The 21,940-nt window shown below is 35.0% G+C and overlaps 3 protein-coding genes and 2 long non-coding RNA genes across 7 annotated transcripts in view; 3 read left to right on the top strand and 2 right to left on the bottom strand.

Annotated features, from left to right (window-relative positions):
* The first annotated feature begins 53 nt into the window (after window positions 1–53).
* On the top strand, window positions 54–10,354 carry LOC139993511 (synaptic vesicle glycoprotein 2B). 3 transcript variants are annotated; one of them, XM_072015305.1, is made up of 12 exons: window positions 54–730; window positions 4,610–4,672; window positions 5,188–5,349; window positions 7,343–7,505; window positions 7,757–7,878; window positions 8,210–8,454; window positions 8,632–8,792; window positions 8,924–9,116; window positions 9,328–9,442; window positions 9,534–9,693; window positions 9,775–9,902; window positions 10,001–10,354. In XM_072015305.1, exons 1-12 carry the CDS (start codon window positions 706–708, stop codon window positions 10,069–10,071), a joined length of 1,608 nt encoding a protein of 535 aa, XP_071871406.1. In that variant the 5' UTR covers window positions 54–705; the 3' UTR covers window positions 10,072–10,354. The 3 variants fall into 3 exon arrangements, with proteins under 3 accessions (XP_071871406.1, XP_071871405.1, XP_071871407.1); XM_072015304.1 differs by lacking the exon at window positions 54–730 and adding an exon at window positions 4,394–4,516; XM_072015306.1 differs by lacking the exons at window positions 54–730; window positions 4,610–4,672; window positions 5,188–5,349 and adding an exon at window positions 5,369–5,521.
* On the bottom strand, window positions 9,501–11,551 carry LOC139993518 (uncharacterized). Its single transcript, XR_011801398.1, has 3 exons — window positions 11,291–11,551; window positions 10,927–11,003; window positions 9,501–9,919 (listed from the first exon to the last, which is right to left on the bottom strand). It is a non-coding gene; the product is annotated as an uncharacterized lncRNA (long non-coding RNA).
* A 377-nt stretch (window positions 11,552–11,928) lies between these two features.
* On the top strand, window positions 11,929–16,233 carry LOC139993513 (sorting nexin-4). Its single transcript, XM_072015308.1, has 10 exons — window positions 11,929–12,062; window positions 13,060–13,166; window positions 13,308–13,524; window positions 13,602–13,707; window positions 13,808–13,917; window positions 13,981–14,118; window positions 14,285–14,495; window positions 14,577–14,709; window positions 14,817–14,931; window positions 15,015–16,233. Exons 1-10 carry the CDS (start codon window positions 11,985–11,987, stop codon window positions 15,063–15,065), a joined length of 1,266 nt encoding a protein of 421 aa, XP_071871409.1. The 5' UTR covers window positions 11,929–11,984; the 3' UTR covers window positions 15,066–16,233.
* Window positions 16,234–18,981: 2,748 nt separating this feature from the next.
* LOC141445870 (uncharacterized) overlaps window positions 18,982–21,940 on the top strand; it is an 85,583-nt gene continuing 82,624 nt past the window's right edge. The window contains exon 1 of the long non-coding RNA XR_012453400.1: window positions 18,982–19,095. This is a non-coding gene — a long non-coding RNA (uncharacterized lncRNA). The remainder of the gene's footprint in view (window positions 19,096–21,940) is intronic.
* Window positions 19,048–21,940, bottom strand: part of Tup (LIM1_Isl and LIM2_Isl domain-containing protein tup) — a 32,496-nt gene continuing 29,603 nt past the window's right edge. The window contains exons 4-6 of the mRNA XM_072015307.1: window positions 19,782–20,083; window positions 19,431–19,637; window positions 19,048–19,284 (exon numbers count right to left, since the gene is read on the bottom strand). Coding sequence (XP_071871408.1) covers window positions 19,048–19,284; window positions 19,431–19,637; window positions 19,782–20,083 — 746 coding nt within the window. The remainder of the gene's footprint in view (window positions 19,285–19,430; window positions 19,638–19,781; window positions 20,084–21,940) is intronic.

The raw sequence follows: 21,940 nt of genomic DNA, 5'->3' as shown, positions 1-21,940 counted from the left end.
CAAAGAGCATACGCTTTCGTATCGACGCTGCTAGTATTATTTTAGTAATTGTTTCTTAATATCGCGTTAATATCAACGTTACCAAGAATAATAGACGCCCTAATTGGATAGGAACGAGTAGACAGGAAAAAATACTGTGCATCCTGGATACAGGTGGTGGATAGTTTTGAAATAGGGAAAATAAAGATGTTGAGAAGATGAAACGCGATGGCGGATCGGCCGATGTGTCAGTGCGGGTGGAATTGAATCTTTTTTTGTCTATCGCTCGTACGATTCGCTTCGACAACCTGTTTCGCCCCACCAGGGTCGAATTTACATACACGTCGCAGGTGGCTTTTGCGTTTGTCTGATTTTAGCGCGAATTGTAGTTTCGCGGCAGGCATGTGCAGTGCGTGTAGCTGAAATTACGCTCAGTTTCTCCGTCTCTTCACGGTGCACGTTGCAGTTGCTACAGGCGCGCAACCGTCGCCTCTTTTCCGCTTTGTTTTTTCCTCCCTTTCTTTTCTTGCCTCTCTTTTTTATCCTTTTTATCCTCCGTTTTCTCTATTTTCGCAAGGAAAAAGGAAGAGAGAAATCGTCGTTCGCCGCGACGATTTCGCGCGTGTGTGTAAGAAAGGAAGAGAGTTCTCCCCTTTGACAGCTGTTTCGCTAACTGATTGGCTCAAGACACAAAATCACAGGAGGCGGAGGAAAACAGGATATTTAATGAATCCGTCGGTGAAGTACAGCGGTAAGTTTGTAAAGGAGTTGTATTTGCGTCTTTTTTTTTTTCTTTTTTGGTGGAGGAGATATCTTTGCTACTTTCTTTCTCTTTTGCCGTTTTGTCAATGTCAGATTTTCAATCGCGTTTTAATCGAAAATTCTAACGTTTATGAAAATTGATATCGTTAACGTAAAAGTTTAATATTTGTCGATTAAACAATCTAAAATAAACGAAGCGTCACATATCTACGCGGCTGTCGTTGGTTCAGCGACTCTTCAAATTTCGAATTAACCGTAACAGATAATTAAACGAATTCAGGAATTTTTTTGCGCAAGAAATCTTCACCTAGCTCGAATGTTGTTTGCATATCGGGCGGAAAATCGAGCGAGGACCGCGACGTAACTCGTGCCGCAAATTCACACGTCAGTGAAAAACTAGTAAAAGAATTTAATTTCGGAAATATGAAAATGTGGGAACGGTGTCGTAAACGTTGTACAGAAAAGTTAGCGAGGAATTAACACATGAATAATGTTTCTCCTTCCGTTTATCACATTTGTCATGAACCAGACTGAAAAGCGAAGAAATCACGTATTGCGTGCGACACGAATTATTTCAAAAGTCACGTAAAACTGTAACTTTCTCGCTTTTGTTGAGTTTGATTTGAGACGTCTGCCCGAATAAACACACGAAGCGTTGCTTTTACACCAAAGATCGTATCGCGGATTGAAGAATGAGTAGTAAATACCTTGTCATTGCTATCCCAAGATCGTAGTAATTATCGTAATTTTAAAAAAGTAGACCATATGGATCATATTTAAATTTCAAATGATCAATCAGCCGATTCAACTCAACCGATTCAATGACATATTTTTATACATTACTTTTATACGTATTAATTCTCAAACCTGTTTCGATTACCGTTCGTCAATTAACTCGTGTAACTACTTTACGCAATCACTCGATCCTGGAATTTAATATCGATGCTATAATAAAATAAACAAAGAAACGATTGCGAAAACACAATGGCATTGGAAAACCATAAACTTCATTCACGTTCTATGTATTGTCGGAAATACTAGAGGGATCGTAGAGGGATCTCGTACAAGTGCGATGATCTCAAGCGCTTTTACTCCAACACCTTTTCTCTTTCTTTTTCGGTATATTTCTTTCCTCTACCGATATTTTACTCGAATATTATATAAATAATATAAAAACTTAACGGAAAGTGTAGGAACTCGTATCTACCAATGTTATCCCAACGTTGCTCAAACGTCGTTTCATCGCAATATCTTACGTTTAATTTACACGTTTGCCGACATTTTTCATTAGATTGTTTAATCGTTTAACGTAGTTTTTGCGAAAGCGTCACGGTCGTGTCGCTTCAAAATATACCGTGCACTGCTCGAGAAAAGTTTCGCGGGAGGAATATTGGATATTTCTGACAGACTCGACACGATCATAAAGATAAGCACACGTATTGGCCAAAAGTGTCATATACGCAAATAAAACGATATAACAACGCGTGACGGTGAGCGATAGGGAACAATACCTCCCTTGCCTCTGTGTCGCACCGCGAAACTTCCTTGCAGCAGCGCATTGTACATACCTGTGATTAAAATATTCAAATATTATTATCTGATCGATTACCTGACAATAATTATTGCGATTACGAAACTGAAGCAGCACATATATGTATATACCGATAACTAGGTGATAATCATTTGCATATGATAAATGTCCCAGCAATAGAAGGATAGTAGGTTTATTAATATTTATTTTCATAGAACACGACGCTACTTCCCCTTGCGGTATCACGGAATTTTCCTTCATTATCGAATGCACCTAACAGATTTACGGTTTCCCAATGCACCGTACGTAGCTATGTATATTTGCTTCGTGACAACCAGATGGAGAATACTCGAGCTGCATGTTTATAGCGTTTAATTACACGACGTTAAAAAATGAAACTGAAAAACGAATTGCTGGTTAATCGTTCGTCAACAACGTTTATTTGACTCTGTCGACATGAAAGACGAAATGGGAATAAATATCTTATTGCGACTGCTACTTGGGAAATGCTCGTTCAAACGACCGGTTTTTCATTGTATATGTAACATGTTAGCAAATAATTTTCATAAACAAGTATAAACGATAGACCGACACGCGTACCCTGGACGAATCGTTGCGGAAATATTTTTCGAAATTTCCTGATAATTAATCTGCATCCTGTATTCCAGTTCGTATCACACGTGTATCGTAAAAATACGTGCCGATTTCTTTTCGAGACGAACACGACGAACGTGTTAAATCGATATTTTGATTTTTATACCACGTGGACTCTCGCTTTCACAGAATATAAGAAACGCGTTAGATTTGAAAATATTAACAAATATACATATGTAGATCGACCGAGAATTTTTAATTCGATTTATATCAAATAAATTATAATTGTTTCGTAGGCAGCGTGGAAAACACAAGTCCCTAACAATAATTCAGAATATTTTAATACACGTGACGCGAGATTATTTTTATATCTTTACATTTTTTATATCTACTTATGTCAATCATAATTAAAATTGCTTATTCGCCTAATTAATATGGTTCGTTGTTCCCCCATTCAATGCCGTGAAACAAGATGTTAAATATCGTAACTATGTAGATATTCCTTGAAATGAGAACATTTATTCGTTCCTTCCTCGGTTGATAAACTCTATTTACTATCGCGCCACATTTTTTAACCGTGATATAGCACATAAAAATTCCTGCTTCGAAGAGTATTTCCTAATATTCTAACTGTGAGAAAAAATGTATACCAAAATACTGTATAAGTACTAATATAACTAACTATTAATGTAATACCAATATAAATACTAAAATATCGTACAACATGTTTCGATTTTACATGATAAACATACATTTGCAAGATAATAAAAATAAAAGTAAAATAAATTATAAAAATAGAAACGAATGAATAAGAAATATAAAAATACGATCTATGTTTGTGCGGACGTATAATACATACGCAATACAATATACAAGAATTTGGAAAATTTCAAACACTATGTGTTTATACATTTTTTCTACAGATATATGGAATTAACGAGCTACCATCTGTGTAAACAAGTATTCTACTTGAATTATTGTTGTATATACTGATTCTTCAGTTAGACTTTCTCGGTCATCATCTCACCATTAAATCTAGTCATTGTCAAACGTATTACAGTGTCATAGTGATCGATTCTACATTTCACTAAATGCTATCAGTTGCAAGTTGCCTGCATTTTCTTTTCTTATTCGAATAAATGTTACTTTTCTATCATGTGATTCTATCGTACGTTAATTGCGTTCGCAAATATTTTTTGTCAAACTTTTCACAATTAATACCGATCGCTATAAATCGTAATTTATAATAAAGAGACGAGTGAGATATCTTTAGTGAAAATCCGTCGCTCGTTGACGATAATTCGATTATTGCGATAATAAATATTACTTATCGCCAGCCTGTAACGTAAACGTTTACATAAATCGTGTTTAACAAGGACAAATACCGTGAAATTAAAGTAAATAAGTACTGATTAAATATCATAAAATGTAACTAACGTCAAATTTATAAATTGTCAAACTTTACGTTTGTAAACGTTCGTTTACAGAGACAATACAATCATAAGCAGTCTTTTTTTTTTTTTTTATCTTCCAATTATTAACTTCAATCGTTAATAGTAACGATTTATTTTGTTAAACGTATTACGTGAATGATGGTGTTTAAACGATTCTTCGATATGCTTTCAATGTTTAGCTACAAGTATTTGCGATGTATGTTACTTTGTTGCTTTACAACGTTGATATAATAATATACAAAACTTATAGCAAAGGATCAATAATCGTGTACTATGTGTCTTGCTATAGGTGAAGACGTAAAGTCTGAGGAGTCTGGTCCCGTAGATTTCGAACGAGCAATAACTAATGCCGGTAAGCATATATCGATGTTTTTATTTCGCGCTCTCACTTAAAACAACGTCTTATGCTCCATCGATCGCTATCGCGCGTTTAAAATTCAAAGAGAGAAACGCGTAAAATTTCCAGACGATCTAATAGCTTATTTTTCCTTTTATTTTTCAAAACTATTAAATTCTAAACGATGCATATACATAATTACCGAAGCAATTATACAAATTACAAAATAAGGAAATAAACGTTCCAAGAGCTTCGAGCTGTTCGTATTCTCAAACAATTTCTATTTTCTTTTCCTTTCGTAACATCTACGAAATAAACGAACAAAACGATGTTCGTCGATGTAACATCGAAACGAGCATCTTTTCTAAGGATAAAGAAAAGCAAACGGTCAGAGATATCATATATATAGAGAAAGAGGGAGATAGAAATTCGACTTAGAATTGAATCCAATCGAATGGTTTTCCTTGGAATGTTTCATCGATCGAACGACGTCTGGCACTCATCCATGTACACGCAAAATTTTTCGACAGGCTATGGAAAATTCAACTACTTGTTGCTGTTGGCCGTGTTGCCCGCTAGTTTCTCCAGTATTTTCTCGTCATCGGCGATGTCGTACGTGTTACCATCGGCCGAGTGCGACTTGAGGCTCACCATGTTCGACAAGGGTCTACTCAACTCGATGACGTTCGCAGGTGGTATATTCATTTATTGGCGTAATCACGTAACCGCGACTGTAATTACAGGTTGAGCTTAAGACACAGAGAGTCAAAGCGCGCATTTGGTACGCTTCGAGTTTCTGGTTAGAACACACATGGTGTACGCTACGGACTCGTTAGGGAATGTATTTGTACGAGTACGGACATGGTAATTAAATGACACACTCTTGTACTTCATCGTGCATTGGTTACGTGGTTCGCGTGGGCAACGATCTCGAGTGACGATTTTCGAGCGACGAGAAATCGCGTTCGAGATCGGCGAGCGATCGTTCGACTCGTAATTTAAAATTGCTTCCGTCTTTATTTCTACCGTAACGTAATTTAGATTGTCGATTGTTTGCCAGGTAAGAGAGCAAGACATTGAAAAGGTCTCTTTATCGGGTTGGAGATGTTGGGAATTCTTTTAAGAAAAAGAGAGTGGATTATTTTATGACCTGTTTAAGATTATCGCAAACTAGTAGCTTAAACCGAATTGTTTACCGCATTGGTTACCGTATGATTGATTCGAATCAGAAACGAAGAGATACTTTACGAGTTTCTAATTTTTAATCTCTATTACCACATCCGAACATAATATTTTCCAGTAACGGAATTTTCCGTTTCAAATATGTACATATCTTGTTAGTGTTCGTACGCAGAGTGTACTCTCTCCTTTATTCGACCGGGCGAATTCTGATTATAAAAGTTTGGTACGAAACTAACGATATGATCAAAGAACTCGAAAGATGTAAGTGCAATAGAATTGGCAAAAGTACATGGTGTTGGAAAAGTCACCACAGTCACAGACATCGAAAAACAAAAACATGATCTAAAGCACGTCGATCCCTGTGACAACTGGCAACGGTAGAAAAACCGTAAATATACTGATGCAATGAAATGATTTCATTGCGATAAAAACGATAATAACGATAACTTTATACCAATGGAAACAACAAACAAAAGTGGTAAAGAAGAGATTCCTTCTCGTACCGAAGCATTCGTGACGTTCGAAAAAGGGCTTGGATGATTCGAAATGGAAAAAGAACGTAACTCCATGCAATTTCTTGCAATTATGACTTAGCAACTAAAACGATATCGGATCCATAAATACTTAAAGAAACTATCAATTAATCTTAAACCGTATTTGAATAAATGAAATTTCATATCCAGGAAATTTGATTGTTCTATTATTCGGAAATTTTATTATCGAAACAGTTCTCTTTTCATATTATTTCGGATAAGGAAGGCTGTACAATTTATACGAAAGAAATCGAATAGCATAAGACGCAGTATTCTGAGAAAATAAACTTTTTGACAGCTTATCGTTTCTTTATTGTATTAATTAATAACTTGTTGATAATGCCACGCACAACATCACCTATAATAAAACTCTCTAACGGAGAAGCTTGATATCAGTATACTGCGAAGAACTTGATATTATGACAACAGTAGGAACAGGTAAAAGAGATACGAGAATTTATGGAAACGGAAAGTCCCACGGAAAGATCAATGTTTATATCAAACATAACCAATATGATTTACAATGCATAATATCTGCATCCGTATTTCTGGAACAATTCCAATAGCTTTTGTTTAGAACGATATCTTTTACCGGGAAACTTCATCCTTCGTTTCTGATTCATTTTCGAATAAGAAGATTATTCATTTTTATTGTATCACGATTTACATCAAAATTTGTATCGAATTATATTAATCGTTACTTTCGTCATAATAAGTAAGGATTTAGGATTTAATCAATCACGTATATACATTTTATTCCTATAGGGAATAATTTGTTAAATATATGCTTATGTATATTCTTTGAAAGTCAATTTCGAAATTCTTTTCTTTTTTCTTTTTGCCTATCCGTTCGAATTACTGTAAATATAATGAACAAACATAATATGATTCATATCGATAAAGTACGTATCATAAAATCAACCGAGAAATCTAACTTCCCAACTATCGTTGAAAATTTGGCTGGTTTCAGGTATGATCAGCACCTCATTTTTCTGGGGATTTATGACCGATACATTTGGTCGTAGGAAGATAATGTTTTACGGTTACATGGTCGCCGGAATCATGAGTTTGGCGGCTTGTTTCTCGCATACTTCGTGGCTTTTAATTTTCTTCAAGTTTCTCGATGGCGTAATGTAAGTTGATACAACGATCATTGCAATGAAAACATCAATACTTCGATCGCTACGATTCGTATCTGTCTTTACGTTAACGTACTGCACGATTCGTTGATCGTGGAACTGACGAATGAAAACGAAACGTTGAACTAACGCGTAGCTTAATACAGAATTACAAATCTACCGTGCCATTGGCGATGCGTATGGCAGCTAAAATTGATTCTTTCAAAAAATATCAAATTTTGATAATAATCTTTTCACGCTTGCAGCATGTCCGGCCCGTATGCCGCTCTGATGTCTTATTTGGCAGAAGTGCACAACGATGCGCAGCGATCTCGAACCTATATGTGGCTAGGGGTGTTTTTCTCGCTTGGAAATATTTCTCTACCATGTGAGTATCCTTTAATCGCGATATCCTGCTCTCATATTCTTCTAACGTGTTTACATAGCTTTGGAAATTATTCCTTTTGACCATCGAAGCGATTCATCGAAGGAAAATTACGATACGTTCATATAGCGATGTTTTTCTAATCTCTGTATCAATTGATACTAAAAGGAAGAGCAATTAACGAATAGACAACACTGAATGTCTATAAGATAGAAGAAAATCCTATGCGTCGACTGGGATAAACTCTTTAATGTCTTTAATATAGATCTTCGATTACATTTCTTACTTTACTTTACGTTCATCCGCGCAAAACAGGGGAAATATTTGGTTTCAGGCATCGCCTGGCTAATCATACCGCAAAAATGGACCATTAACGTTTGGACCAGGGTCATAAAGATCAGTTCATGGCGTGTGTTCTTGGCGATTTGTTCGTTGCCAGAGTTTCTTGCCTGCTTAGCGATCTTCGCATTCCCCGAGAGCCCGCGTTTTCTTTTGTTGAAAGGCAGGAGAGAAGAGGCTCTTGAAGTTTTCAGGAAGATATATTCGGTGAACACCGGCAAGAATCCAGACACGTATCCAGTAAGCAACGTTCGATATTTCAGTGTTTTCCACGAAAAATTGCAAATTGCATTTCGACACAATCCAATTACACTTCTAATATTTCCACTCATGCTCACTCCTTGCATAACATTAACGTGACCATTCATTCGTTCATTTTTGATACCAAGTCCAATTCGAAATGACCTTCGTTTTCAGATAAAAGATATCGACGACGAGTATTCCGTCGAGCTGGCGAGTAACAGTAAGATAAAGGACAAGTTACGTTCCTGCTGGCAACAGATCAAACCACTCTTTCTATCGCCAAACATCTTCAAGCTGATCGCAATCGGCATGATCCAACTGGGTGCTACGATAGGGTAAGTTAGATCAATTGTACTTTGAATTCTTCGCATCATGTCGAATATATTTCAAGAGTCAACGTTCGTGAGTGACTTTAATCATAGGAGAAACAAAGAACGTTGACCAATGAGGAAATTTCAATTTATAGATCGAATTCGATTAGACTATGGATGCCACAATTATTCACAATGATGGAACAATTCAAGAATGACTATTCGAAATACGAATATTCGAGCTCGCAGCCGCGCTTCTGTTACATGTTAGGCCAACAAGGAGCCAATCATAGTTTCTCAACGAGTTTCGTAAACGAAACTCTAAATGCTGCCCACACATGCGTACCGGTATTACGTTATTTACATACAAATACAATAAATCATTCCTTGTTTACACACATTTCTTTGTTTTTTACATTACGATGGTGTAGATTAAGCTTGTACAATATACATCGTTGCTTGTTACGCGTACTTACGAAGGATTTATTAATTCTCTCTTTCGGCTTTTGTTTGTATACGTTGAAGATTTCAATAACTTTTTACGCGTGCTTCATTTCAGGTGGAATTGAACTCAAAAGTATTCATTAATTCTATCGTGATTGCGGTTACCGGTGTAATAGGATATACTTTGGCAGGCACGCTCATTACTGTAGTAGGAAAAAAGAAACTTATAGGTGAGATATCTACGGTGGACATAAATTTTGTACAGCAACGTACAGGAAAATATTGATCTTCGTAATAATTTCTAATTTCTATTTGTTGCAGCAACTTGTTTCGTTGTAGCAGCTGCTTGTTGTGGCTCGCTTTACTGGGCTGAAGACACTAACAGTATTCTTGGTTTGTGTTCAGTTTTCGTAGCCATGTCGAGCATAGGTGGTGCCTGTGTCGTAAACGTTATCGTCGATAATTTCCCTACGTGTTTAAGGTACAAAGATATATAATTTCGTAGCAATTTATTTATTCTACGTCTCAAGTATCTCATCGATTATTTAATGCTTTTCTTCAGGACTATGGCAGTTAGTCTAACCATGATGGTAGGCAGAATTGGGGCGGTCATAGGCAACTTACTATTTCCAGTGCTGTTTGACTTGTCCTGCTTGGGTCCCTTCATTATGATTGGCTCTGCCTCTCTAGGTAAAATAACCTAACTCCTTTGGTATATGAATAATAAAATGATATTCTTACGACGTAATATTCTTATATGTACATTGCACACAAATTTAATTTTTCAGTATCGGCATTACTAGTGACCATCCTCCCACGAAAAAAATCGCAGAAGAATAAGCCAAAGCAAATTGCCTGACGAAAATGTGTATGGTTAAAATGTAATCAGCTAATAGTAGCTGAAAGAATCGCTTGTAAATACACACCCTGTGTCTGGTCGTTGGTCGATTGTAATTTTCGGTGCATGATTTTTCATCATGTAAATATGTAAATACAATACAATTACACTTATGTAGCATAAGGTATTCTCATCATTTTATACGTATGCGTGTAATCCAAACACTTCGCAAGACAAATGCATGGCCTAAGTGACGTTTTTAATAAACATCATGATTGCATGGCGTAACATAATTTTAGAACACCCCTTATTCTCGAGATTTAATAACCTCGCCCGTCAGTGGATCATTAAATAATACATTAACTCGCAATTAATGTCGTTAATTCGCAAAATAATTATTGAATATCGTAAAATTCAGAGGCGATGTAACGAAAAGAAGCAATATTGTTATGTAATAAATCTTCGTTGTTACTATTTTAAAGATCGTAATAGCTCGTTTTCCTCTGAATTTACTTTCTTGATTATTATTATCTTAGTATTAACAGTCATAAGTGTCCTACGCAATTGGAAAAACTACATCTTTAAAATCAGAGACTTACTAACAGTCAGTTCGATCTTCTAATCGCATAAAAGATAGTTAGAAAATTATTTTCATACAAAAAATATTTTAACACGTTCAAAATATAAAAAGTGGTTTGAATAGAATTTTGCTTACTTACTACTTACGTATTAATTACGTTAATATTATTTGTTAAAAATGTATCTCAGGTACTATATAAATTGTAGAATACTAAATAAATATTACTAATTATCCAGAAAAAGAAAAAAGTTGACGCATAAATACGTTTGCGTGTGTTAAAATAAATCAAACGTTACCAAATATCCATGAAAAACTTTCAGATTCATCGTCTGTGACATCCCCCTAATGCTTCGAAGTTTCAACGAACAATAATCTGTACAGAAAGAGATTAAATCTTAAATGTAAAATAAATATATAAAAAGAACAAATTATTTAGAGATGAAACGATGATTAAGGTTAAATTGCGTTTCGGAGGTTTATTATACGAGCTACCGGTTACCGATAATTGCCGGTAAAATGTGGCAATCAAAAAGATCAAAAGAAAAAAGATAATAGATGATAGTAAATTATTGCATAAAAACGCGTGCGTTAATTAAATAAAATTAAGACTAATGTGCGTTTGAACGACGAATAAATATAAAGGTATAAATTACTACGTACTGAGGAGTAATACTAAACACGTCTTACTGTTATGATCACAACACTAGAATGCCGCAGTTTGCTCAGCGATACAAATATATATAGTACGTACGTATGTACGATTTCAGAAAAGTTGTTTCTTTCTATTAAATAAGCAAACATATATTCAGTGGTTATTATATTTAATTACCTTCACTGTGTTTCTGTAATTTCTCCAGAAATTAAAATTACCGAATTTACTAATGACGTATCTACAAACTATCGAAAAATATTTATAAGGAAATGATTTTGTACGCGCACATAGACATTAAAATAGTGTATGCGCAAATTATTTCATTTCTTGCAATTTGCAATCAATTGGACGCATCTGTTTCGAAAACTTCCGGCTTCAACGCAGTTCTTAAAATTCCCTAGAACACTACCAAAAACTACGTGAGTTGCTGTTATTTGCAGAATGTAAATATGTTTAGACGAATTCTTTATACTACGAATGAATTATTAAGATTACAATAAATATGTTAATGTAACTAACGAAACATTTTCGTAAACGGATTAGTGACTCGTTATTGAACGTTTTAAAGGGAATTTAACCTGCTGCAACGTACAGCGCTCTATTGAATAAAGTGACACTGACAGTAATGGAGAAAGTGGACGTGATGTGAAAGGCTTCGAAGTTCCTTTGCCGCTTCGTAGATTTTTAGGCCGATACAGAATCATGGAAGAAGTGTTTCAGAACGGGAATTATCAAAGGGAGTCGAACGCAAACATAACTACTATGGAGACACAAAAGGAGGTAAGAAACTCTTTGAATAGTTGATCATTTCAATTCGTCCGCCAAATCAATACGTCGTTCGAAGCTATAATTTTTAAACACATTCTTACTTGAACGGGTTTCTAGATATTATGATTATCGTAATATTTGTGCAAAGTTAAATTACTACGAAATTATATTTGTTTAAGTTAAAGAAGCACTGGATAATTGCACAGAATATGTATGTATATTGTGAAAGAATCGAAGTGACGCGCAGTGATTCTCATGTTTTGTTATTGTTGTCCTAAATCTCTTATTTTTTTTATTGACGTTATTTTCTAACTTTACTTTTAATAACTTATATCTATGTTTTTACTATTGTTTAATTTATGCTACATTTTTTTAATATGTCAAATTTTCTAGTGTACCTTCATTGTATAAATTAGCTTTAAGCTATTTTTATAAATTTGTATTACTTAAACGTATGATACGTATAAAATAAACGATACTAGATTGCTTAAAAGAAATTACTTGTATTATTACAATAGAAAATACAGGTTTCTTAATTTATTTGAAAAAGCATCAAAGTAGGTCATGAATTATCCGTTTGAGTACCACTATAGTAGTGTTGGCGGTACCTACATACGCGTTTGGGAAGGATATTTAAACCTATGATGTCTTGAATTAGCATGCAAGCAATTTAAATTCAGATATTATTGCAAGATATTATTTTATTGAGTAATTAATGATAATAATGCAAATTATGAAATTTTTTACTTTTAATTTTGGAACTTAATAAATATAAAATAGTTCATTTGTTTTCCTTGTATTAATTGAATATGATTTAATATTGATACTTAATATTAAAAATAAATTGTGTTATTAATATTTGTTAATAATTATTTACGTAGATTTTATTTATTTGTACTTGTCATTTTTCTTTAAATCTACTTTATCTAATCTACTAAATTATATAATATAAAAAATAAAACAGTTGTATTTTTTATAACTTAAACTCATTATTTATATTCCATATTAGGATGTATTGCTTGATCACATGGAAATCTCTATAGTTGAAACCGAAAAGCGTGCAAATGGAGCATTGAATTTAAGAGAGTTTTATACAGTCTACCTCATTGAGACTAAGTAAGCGAACCTATTATTCTTTATCTAATGAAGCTAAAATAGGAATGTTTTAAGCTTGTGTACATTTAATTTTAAATTGTCTCTCGTTGCAAAATTTTAACATCTATGAAATATATACATGTATATTAAATATTATTGTAGAATTACAGATCCAAGCTTTAAAGGTGCACTCACCAAAGTAAGTTCTCTATGGCGCCGATACACAGAATTTGAACTACTCCGAGCTTATTTGGAAATTTCCTATCCGTATATTGTACTGCCTCCATTACCAGAAAAAAAAGTTTTATATGCATGGCAAAAGGTTACCACTGATACATTTGATCCAGATTTTGTTGATAGACGAAGAGTTGGTCTTGAGGTATGCTATTTATATTTATTCATTGCTTCTTTATTTGGAAATATGTATTTGATATTTATAATAAATTTATTTCTAAGAATTTCCTATTGAGGGTAGCCTCGCATCCTATATTGTCCCGTGATGAGCATTTTATGGGATTTTTGCAACAAAAAGATGGTTGGAGGGAAAGCATTAAAGAAACAGGTAAATTCTGTCAAAGAAGTATATATCTTATTATCTATTTATATCATTATTTATTTATACATTTATAATGAGTGTTGTAATTATTAATGTTTTATGATAGGTTATTTGCAATTAGTAGAATCAAAATTAAAGGCACTGAGCGTAGCAGTGCGATTAAGGAAACCAGATAAGCGATTTGAAACAATCAAAAACTATGGAATTGAACTTCAGGTATGTTCAGCATTGAGAAAAAGTAAAGGTTTTATAGTAGTACATATCTGTCTAATATTTCAGAATAATTTATGTAATGTTCTTCGAGTACGTGCGCGACTTGTAGAAAAACAACACAGTTTGTACAAATTACATGCAAATTATGGTCGTGTGTTTAGCGAATGGAGTGCCATAGAAAGAGATATGGGTGATGGGCTACAGGTATTCAATTCTATATATATTATAAATATTTCTTAACATTTATATCTTTAGAAACATTGGAATTACCAATTTTTGCGAGAAATTTCTAAATGATAAAACATAATTGAATTATGCTGCAAGTATATATATTGCAAAGCGCACTGCATTACAGCGCCTGTTTTCTTAGAAATCGGGTCACTACTTGGATTCATTAGCAGCTACAATAGATACAACTCTCGAAGAAGAGGAACTAATAGCAGATCAGTTGAAAGAATGGTTGTTTGGTGCTTCTGCGTTACAAGCAGTAGTCAAACGAAGAGAAGCTTTACAGTTAACCAAAGATGAAGCTCACGATGCTCTAACCACAGCATTTGAACAAAAAGAAAAAATTATACAAGGTTTTAAATTATACTAAGTACTATTAACATTCAATTTACAAATATGGGAATTTCTGGAGCTAATGCAGTTTATTATTGTAGGTAAATCTGGTTTAATGTCAAGATTATTTGTATCTGTGGATACAGAAGAAGTTCGTGAATTAAAAATGCTACAATTAGAACAAAGGATTGCACAACACGAAGAAGCCGTCAAGCGGGTGGATGAAGATTTAAAGTAATATATTTCAATCAAATATTTTACACATACTTATAGCATATAAAAAATATACTATGAAACTATGTATAATACGTTTCTCTATATTTTACATGTAATGTTTTTAGGTCTTTCTCTATTAAAGCAATGATGGACATTGAAAGATTTCAACATCAAAAGGTGGTAGATCTAAAAGAAATTTTGGCAGCTTACTGCATTTTACAATTTAAACTTGCTAGAAAGGTAACATTTTTGTATATTATTATTTAACTAATTTACTACCTATCTTTGTACAGATGAATCAATGTTTCTATAAATAATTGCAGGGATTGCAAGCTTGGCAGCATATCAAGAGTTGTCTGGAAAGTATGCCATAAAAATCTTTTCTTATTCAAGCTGACACAGAACAATAATTGTTCCACATCTTTCGTGCGATATACATTCCTATAATTGTAAGCCCACTCATACTGTACGCTTATTATTACATCAATGTACAAGATTGTTTTTATTATTTAATGTTAGACTAGATAATATTATATATACATATATATTATATATACACGCAATTCATGTTGGATATATACATAGTTATGTGAGACATTATTTAATATTTATATGTATTTAGTATGTTCTTGTTGTACGTGTAAGATACAATTAACCAATTATGTGAATGTTCAGACAGTACTTAAGGGTTGTCATAAGTCAAGATCTGTGTGATTTATATATAATATAAATCACCAAGTGAAATCCCTAGAATGTTAGTTATAAAAGTTGGAAAAATCGTTGCTGCAACTTTTTAAACACTGTCTTAAATCTGCTCAATAGGCTTGAATTTCATTGACGTCGATTAAATCCCGGTTTGTATCTCATTTATCGATACAATAGTTGCATTTATTTTTCGTAATACTTAGGAGCCTTAATCTCATCGATAAATGATAAAAATTTAAGATTTGAAATACTATTTTCTACGTGTGAATAACTATGTGTTCTACGTATATACCTGGTTCAGTATATTATAGTATGGTAGTTTAAATTGTATATTAATTTTTCTCTTCTTCTGTTTTTCAGTTTTCATTAGAATTTATTTAAGTCATGCATTTTACAATGTACTGCATCTAAAATCAATGGATGTCTATTATACCAATGTTAAAGTTGTATAGTAATTCCTGTATAACGGTAACAATTTTCTTGGTTTCTTGTCTTACTAGATAAAGAAAACAATCATTTTCTTGATTTAGCTTTCTAAATTTTGTTTCAGTTAGGTGTAATCAATATGTTTAAAGGTACATCACACAATATATGTACGTTATACGTATGTTTGCTCACTAATACTCCTTAAAATCAATAATATAATTTAAATAATATTAAATAAGATAAATTACATATTTTTTTTTCATTAAATATCTAATATATACAATATTTATAACGAATAATTAATGTTGTTTGTAATGAATAATTAGCTTGAACAAAATTTATTGTAATACTTTTGGCGACAATTAATTGTACAAGAAATTCCTAATAATTTAAATAAAATATATGAGACAACATTATGATCTTTTATTGCTACAAAATATCTTGCTAATGGAAATATTTATAGTTATCTCTATTAAACGTTTTGAATGTTATAAAATCAAGTTGTTTCGAGATATAAATTGAAAAATTGAAGAAAAGGTTGTGAATTAATTGGAAGACAAATAATTTAATTGGACAGTTTATTACGTGTGCGCCGGTATAGAAATATTATACAAATTCGAAGACGATTCGAATAGATTACGAAAATGTTAGGTCTACGGTGTTCTCCCTTTCAAAACATGTACATTACGAGAGGAGCGGTGATGGAACGATTCTATACAAACATCTAAACGAATCACCACTAAAACGAACCACTAATTAGCGACAACGAGGTTAGGATCAGGAGGAAGGGGAGGGTTAGAGACGATATTTACAATACAATTCAGTGCGTTTCCGTGTTCACATGAAGTTTCGCACACTTTGGTATTAGTCGAATGTACATATGTACCTGCGTTTACAATATGATTTGTTACAACATAAATCAGGGGGTAATGCGCTATCGTCAATGTTACTTGCATTTTTTATGTTTTTTTTTTTTAATCCTTTATACATAACTCGGCTATTCGTGTAATCAATATTATGAATTAGCTGCGCCTGGCGGTACATCATGATTCAAATTTATATGTAGTGGACACAACTATATTTACAGTGAGACAGTCGTTCACTTCTGTATTCACAACAATGCGGACGAAAGACAGAGTTGGAAAGTAAGATATAACCTGTTTTCTTATTTTGTAATAGATAATACAATAGATATTATTAAAAATAAACTTTAAGTTGTATCTGAAAATTTTTAATTGTTGCAAATAGTGTCAACGACAAGTTGTACGAGTTGGAATAAAAATGGTTGATAATCAGTAAATCATGTAGGTAAGTGTATAGATACATATATTTCTTGCAACCGATAAAATACATTTTATTTGAATAAATGTTTGCCACCGATAGTTTTAGAAGTTCTTTCAAGTATGATTTAGGCAATTAAAAAGTTGTACGCAATAAATAAGGTATTGTGTAATAAATTTTAAAATAACCTGCTTTTGATATATCGATTTGGTTAGATCGATCGACAAATATTATTTCGTTTGTTACGTAAAATTTGTGATCGAGGAATTTGTAATGGTTCCTTCTAATTTTACCGTTGCAGAAATTAATGTTTAATAATTATTCCGTTGCTTAAAATAATGTATGTCGTAAAAAATGTACTGTAATTCAAAAGATGAAAGATTATATTACGAAGAAAACTATCGAAGTAAACATTTTATCTATCAGTGTAAATTCTTCCACGTCGATTCTTACTTTTTATATACGGCGATCGACAAATTTGTCCAACTCTGTTGATGACACTGCTTCGTCCTTTTCTTCTCGTTTTCGTCTTTCTATCGTGATAAAAGCATTCTTTGGTCGTTCGAACTGGCTGAAATGACATTCGGAAAAAAAGCTATCGCGGATAATCGAATCATCATTCCTCAATGAAATTACTGTACTTCGGTGCAGAACAGAATTTCAGATACACCTTCGAGCACTTTTAATCGATTCATTCAATTTCAAAACATTAATATCTTTCGATGTTAATGCGATACTTTGACCTAAGAAAATGTATTATACTTATTGCACCCCTTCACCCATCAACAATACACTGAAATTGCATAAAGAATAAACAAACGAATTAATCGCCTTTCTAATTTATTAAATAGTTAAATAATCCTATGTACCTAAACGATAATTAATAAATACACTTTTCATATTTATCATGAAATTCGTCTATCACAATTTTATCAATTCAATACAATTTCAGTGCATAAGGGCGAATTTCGTTCAAAGACATCGATACAATGGTAAAATCAACTCGACATACAATAAGTTTGATCATCTTTTATTGCAATCTCCTTTCGCATGCTTTAGAAATTACAATAATCATGATAAAATTTGTCCTTGATTCGCAATTATTCGATTATTCATTGTCAGTTTCGCGAAGAAATCGATTTTTTTACACGGGTGTATTTCACTTGAAAATATTGGCGCAGTATTTTATATACTTTCTTCGCCTGTTCCGTTAAATATCATTACCGTTCCGTAACAAACGAGCAATTATTCGATCGACAAATCCGCTTGTCTATATCGTTCATGAATCATTATACATATCCTACCTGAGATTTCTCGCGAGTGAATGCGTTCATTATGTATCGAATTTTTCTCGTTCACGACACAAGTGTTTAATTGCGAAATATCGAGCACGAAGCTACGATCTGGTAAAATAATACATACGAACGTCAAACAATGATCAATTTTAAAACCACAATATTTCTTAACCCTTACGCGTGGGAAGTCAAATTTCTTTTTTAATCCATCGATAGTAATTTCGAGAAACAATTGATAATAATAATAATACTAATTAACCGCAACATTTCTGTCGAATTCTACTAATTGAAAACTTTCCACGTAACGCGACACTCGTGTGGTCGATCAATAATTTTAACGTTAACGAAGAATCGGGTTAATGGCACGTCGTTAAACCGAATTTTTACACCAGTTCGTCTCACAAGGGAAGATTTTCTCTCGATTAAACAACGTTTCACACGCGTTCTCCTTCGATTATGAAATTAAGCGCGAAAGGGTCACAGGCTTCCTTGCACAAAAAGCCGCAATTCGATAACGCAATTTTTGTTTCGTTTCCAACCATCCGTAATCGTCCTATTTGTTCTCGCAGACTACGATTCTCTTCAAGCACTTATTGAAAGAAGACCACGAAGAAAGCGGACACTTTCGTTCTGGCCACACTGCACAACACTATGGACTTCCTGTATCGTGATGAAGAGAGTCACTGTCACTTTCGAGGTAAGTCACATAGCTATCCGTGCTATCAGGGTGTTGCCCCATGTCTGGGCCGCCGCTACTGGGATGGTGTGGGCCGGGGGGTGGCAAAGAACCACCACCCCCGCCGCCTCCGCCATCGTTCATCGGTCCACCGAGCATCCCTGGCGGTGGTAATTGTGGTGGTCCGCTGTGAAGATCGTAACCATGCATCTGAAATGAATTATATTAATCGCGTATGAATATATCGCATCGTGCAACGCGTTACCGTTCCTAAACGCTATCGACGTTCGTAGACGATACGATCGATACCAGATACTTTTTTTTGTTTTTATTTGAAATATGTCTACGATAATTACCTGCGACACCAGATGATGAAAAGAAGGAGTGTTAGGATCTAGCCTCTCCAAATCGGTATGTAAGGCGAAGTCTGAAAGGGCTTTCCACGGTGGTTGATAAGCTTGAACTTCTAACGGTGTCATCCCTATAGAACTCTCGTGTCGTACGGGACTGCTAGCCACCATAGGAATTCCATGCATCCCACCGAAACCTAATTTACGGCCATCCTGAAATATAGAACACCTTCGTTCGTTCAATCGTGGCTGGAAATACGACAACTAATAGAAACGATACATCGTGGATCGGTGCGCTTCAAAGATTCGTCTCTATCGAAAGCGATAATAGCGAAATGCGAAAACTCGAATGCCAACCTTTTCCTGCATCTGTTGTTTCATGGCAATCGTCTTCTTCTTATCCTTGCACCGTTTGTTCTGGAACCATACCCTTATCACGCGTGGACTCAGCCCCGTCATCTCCACCAATTGTTCCTTCATCAACGCGTCCGGCCGCGGATTCGCGGCGTAGCAAGTTCTCAGCGTGTGAAGTTGCTTTTCGTTTAGAACAGTGCGAACTCTGGTTGGTTTGCCGTCAGAACCGCCGCCGCTTTTATGGCCGCCCGATCCTCGAGTACCACCCACGCCAGCTTTGTGCGACCCGCTTTCAGACCCGGAATCTACGAACAAATCAACGTCACTATTACTCACCATGATTTTTCCAGCCTCTATTTTTCTACCACAGTTTAGCTTCCTTCTTTCTTTCTCTCTCGCTTTCGTCACTGTATCAAGCACAATTTTCGAAATTTTTATCGGATACGCAAATAGCATGATATATATATACCTATACCTACTTTCGTATCGTTTAGATAAATACATTTTTCTATCTTAAGCGTCGTGGTCGTTACGAATAAATCGAATCGCGTTCACGTATCGTTAGTAGATCGAATCGAGGCGTAAAAAATTTCTTCGACGGTCGAATAAAATACTAAGAGGTAGAAGCGCGATAACGAGAGAAATAATTCAAGAAGTCGAAGGAAAGGCCGAAACGAATGGCGATTCCGTTGTTTGCTTCCACTGGCTATTGCACGAAACGATTCGCCGGTTGTTTGGAAAAAAGCCAACTCTCGGGGAAGAGTAGCTCGATTAAATCAGGAGAATGCAGAGTAGAATGTCCAGCTGCGACTATCGTCCTAACCGGTCCTGCAAAACGTTCTTCGCCAGCTAATGGGAGATCCGGATAGTGGTACAGCATGGCGGATGGAGAACGCTGAGACGAATGCCTGTTGACTATCCGAGAGGCCAGAGACAATATTGTCGATGAGCAAACTTTGGCGACGATTCCGTGATCGGTACCAGGTCCGACAAGAGAGATCGGAAAGGTCTTCGGCGACGTTTTCGCAAGATCGACTGCGATCGAGAAAAGTTTCGAGCGTCGACGCTGTTTGGATTACGGCAGTTTGCACGAAATTGTGCTTCGATTTGGAGAAAATTTTATAAGAATCGTATGCGAATCGAGAGTGTCCTCTGCAACGTGTATCTATACAGAAGGATTTCGTCCAAATACTTTTGACATATCGAAAGAATTATCAGAAAGAAAGAGAGATACCGATTAGTATAATCGACGATCGACATCGTCTTTGTTGCAAGCTGTTAAAAAATAATTCACCGAGAACGAGGTAAAACGGAACTGTCGCAACGCGTACACGCACATCCCAAGATCTCGTTCTACCCTTAAATTAATGTTCTATGCAGCGAAAATTCATCAACACCCCATATCCATGTACTACATGCTTTATCTCATCCATTATCATCGGACGAGCAAATAGAAATTGTCCGATATTTATGTCGAACCTCTTCACAAACCGACGAAGGATATAAAAGGAAAAGAAGGAGGTTTTGATTTTTCAGGCTCAGCTCCCTTGTTAGTCGCATCGATCAGTAAACGACTCCTTCGTAGCGACTTCACCAGAAAGAAAAAGAAAAAGAAAGAAACAGAAGAAGAAGAAGAAGCACGAACCTTTCGGACACTTTTTAGCCGACCAAACAGCGAAACCCATATGTAAACGGCTGGACGAGGGACGAACGTTGAATTTCATTAACTCCCAATTAACGAGCAATAAGTAACTCGTGCCGCGATAAGGATCCAGTTTCCTTGGCGGTGTCCTTCGAAAGGATTTGGTAGCCGCACGAAAGCGAATTTCGAATGTTTGCGAACGGTAAGACGAAAAGGCAACCGAGCAAACGAAATCCTGCGTCTATTTTTGCGTCCTAACCAAATAAGCGGTCACAAAGGCAGAACCGCGTTTCCGAAAGAATGAGCGAGTGAGAGAGAGAGAGAGAGAGAGAGAGAGAGAGAGAGAGAGAGAGAGTCGAAATGATTCGAGAGTAGTAGGTACTCGTGGATGAGAAAACGCTGGAAGAAATCGGCGGCAAGAATGAAACTGATTATAATTAACGACCACTTTGCGGCATTTATTATAGTTTGCTAATCGCGAACGGTTCAAAGGGTAATGGCGGTATTCACGGCGTTGCTT

Source organism: Bombus fervidus, chromosome 13 (genome assembly GCF_041682495.2).
Source record: "Bombus fervidus isolate BK054 chromosome 13, iyBomFerv1, whole genome shotgun sequence".
Taxonomy (NCBI): domain Eukaryota; kingdom Metazoa; phylum Arthropoda; class Insecta; order Hymenoptera; family Apidae; genus Bombus; species Bombus fervidus.
This window is presented reverse-complemented; position numbering and strand designations above follow the sequence as displayed.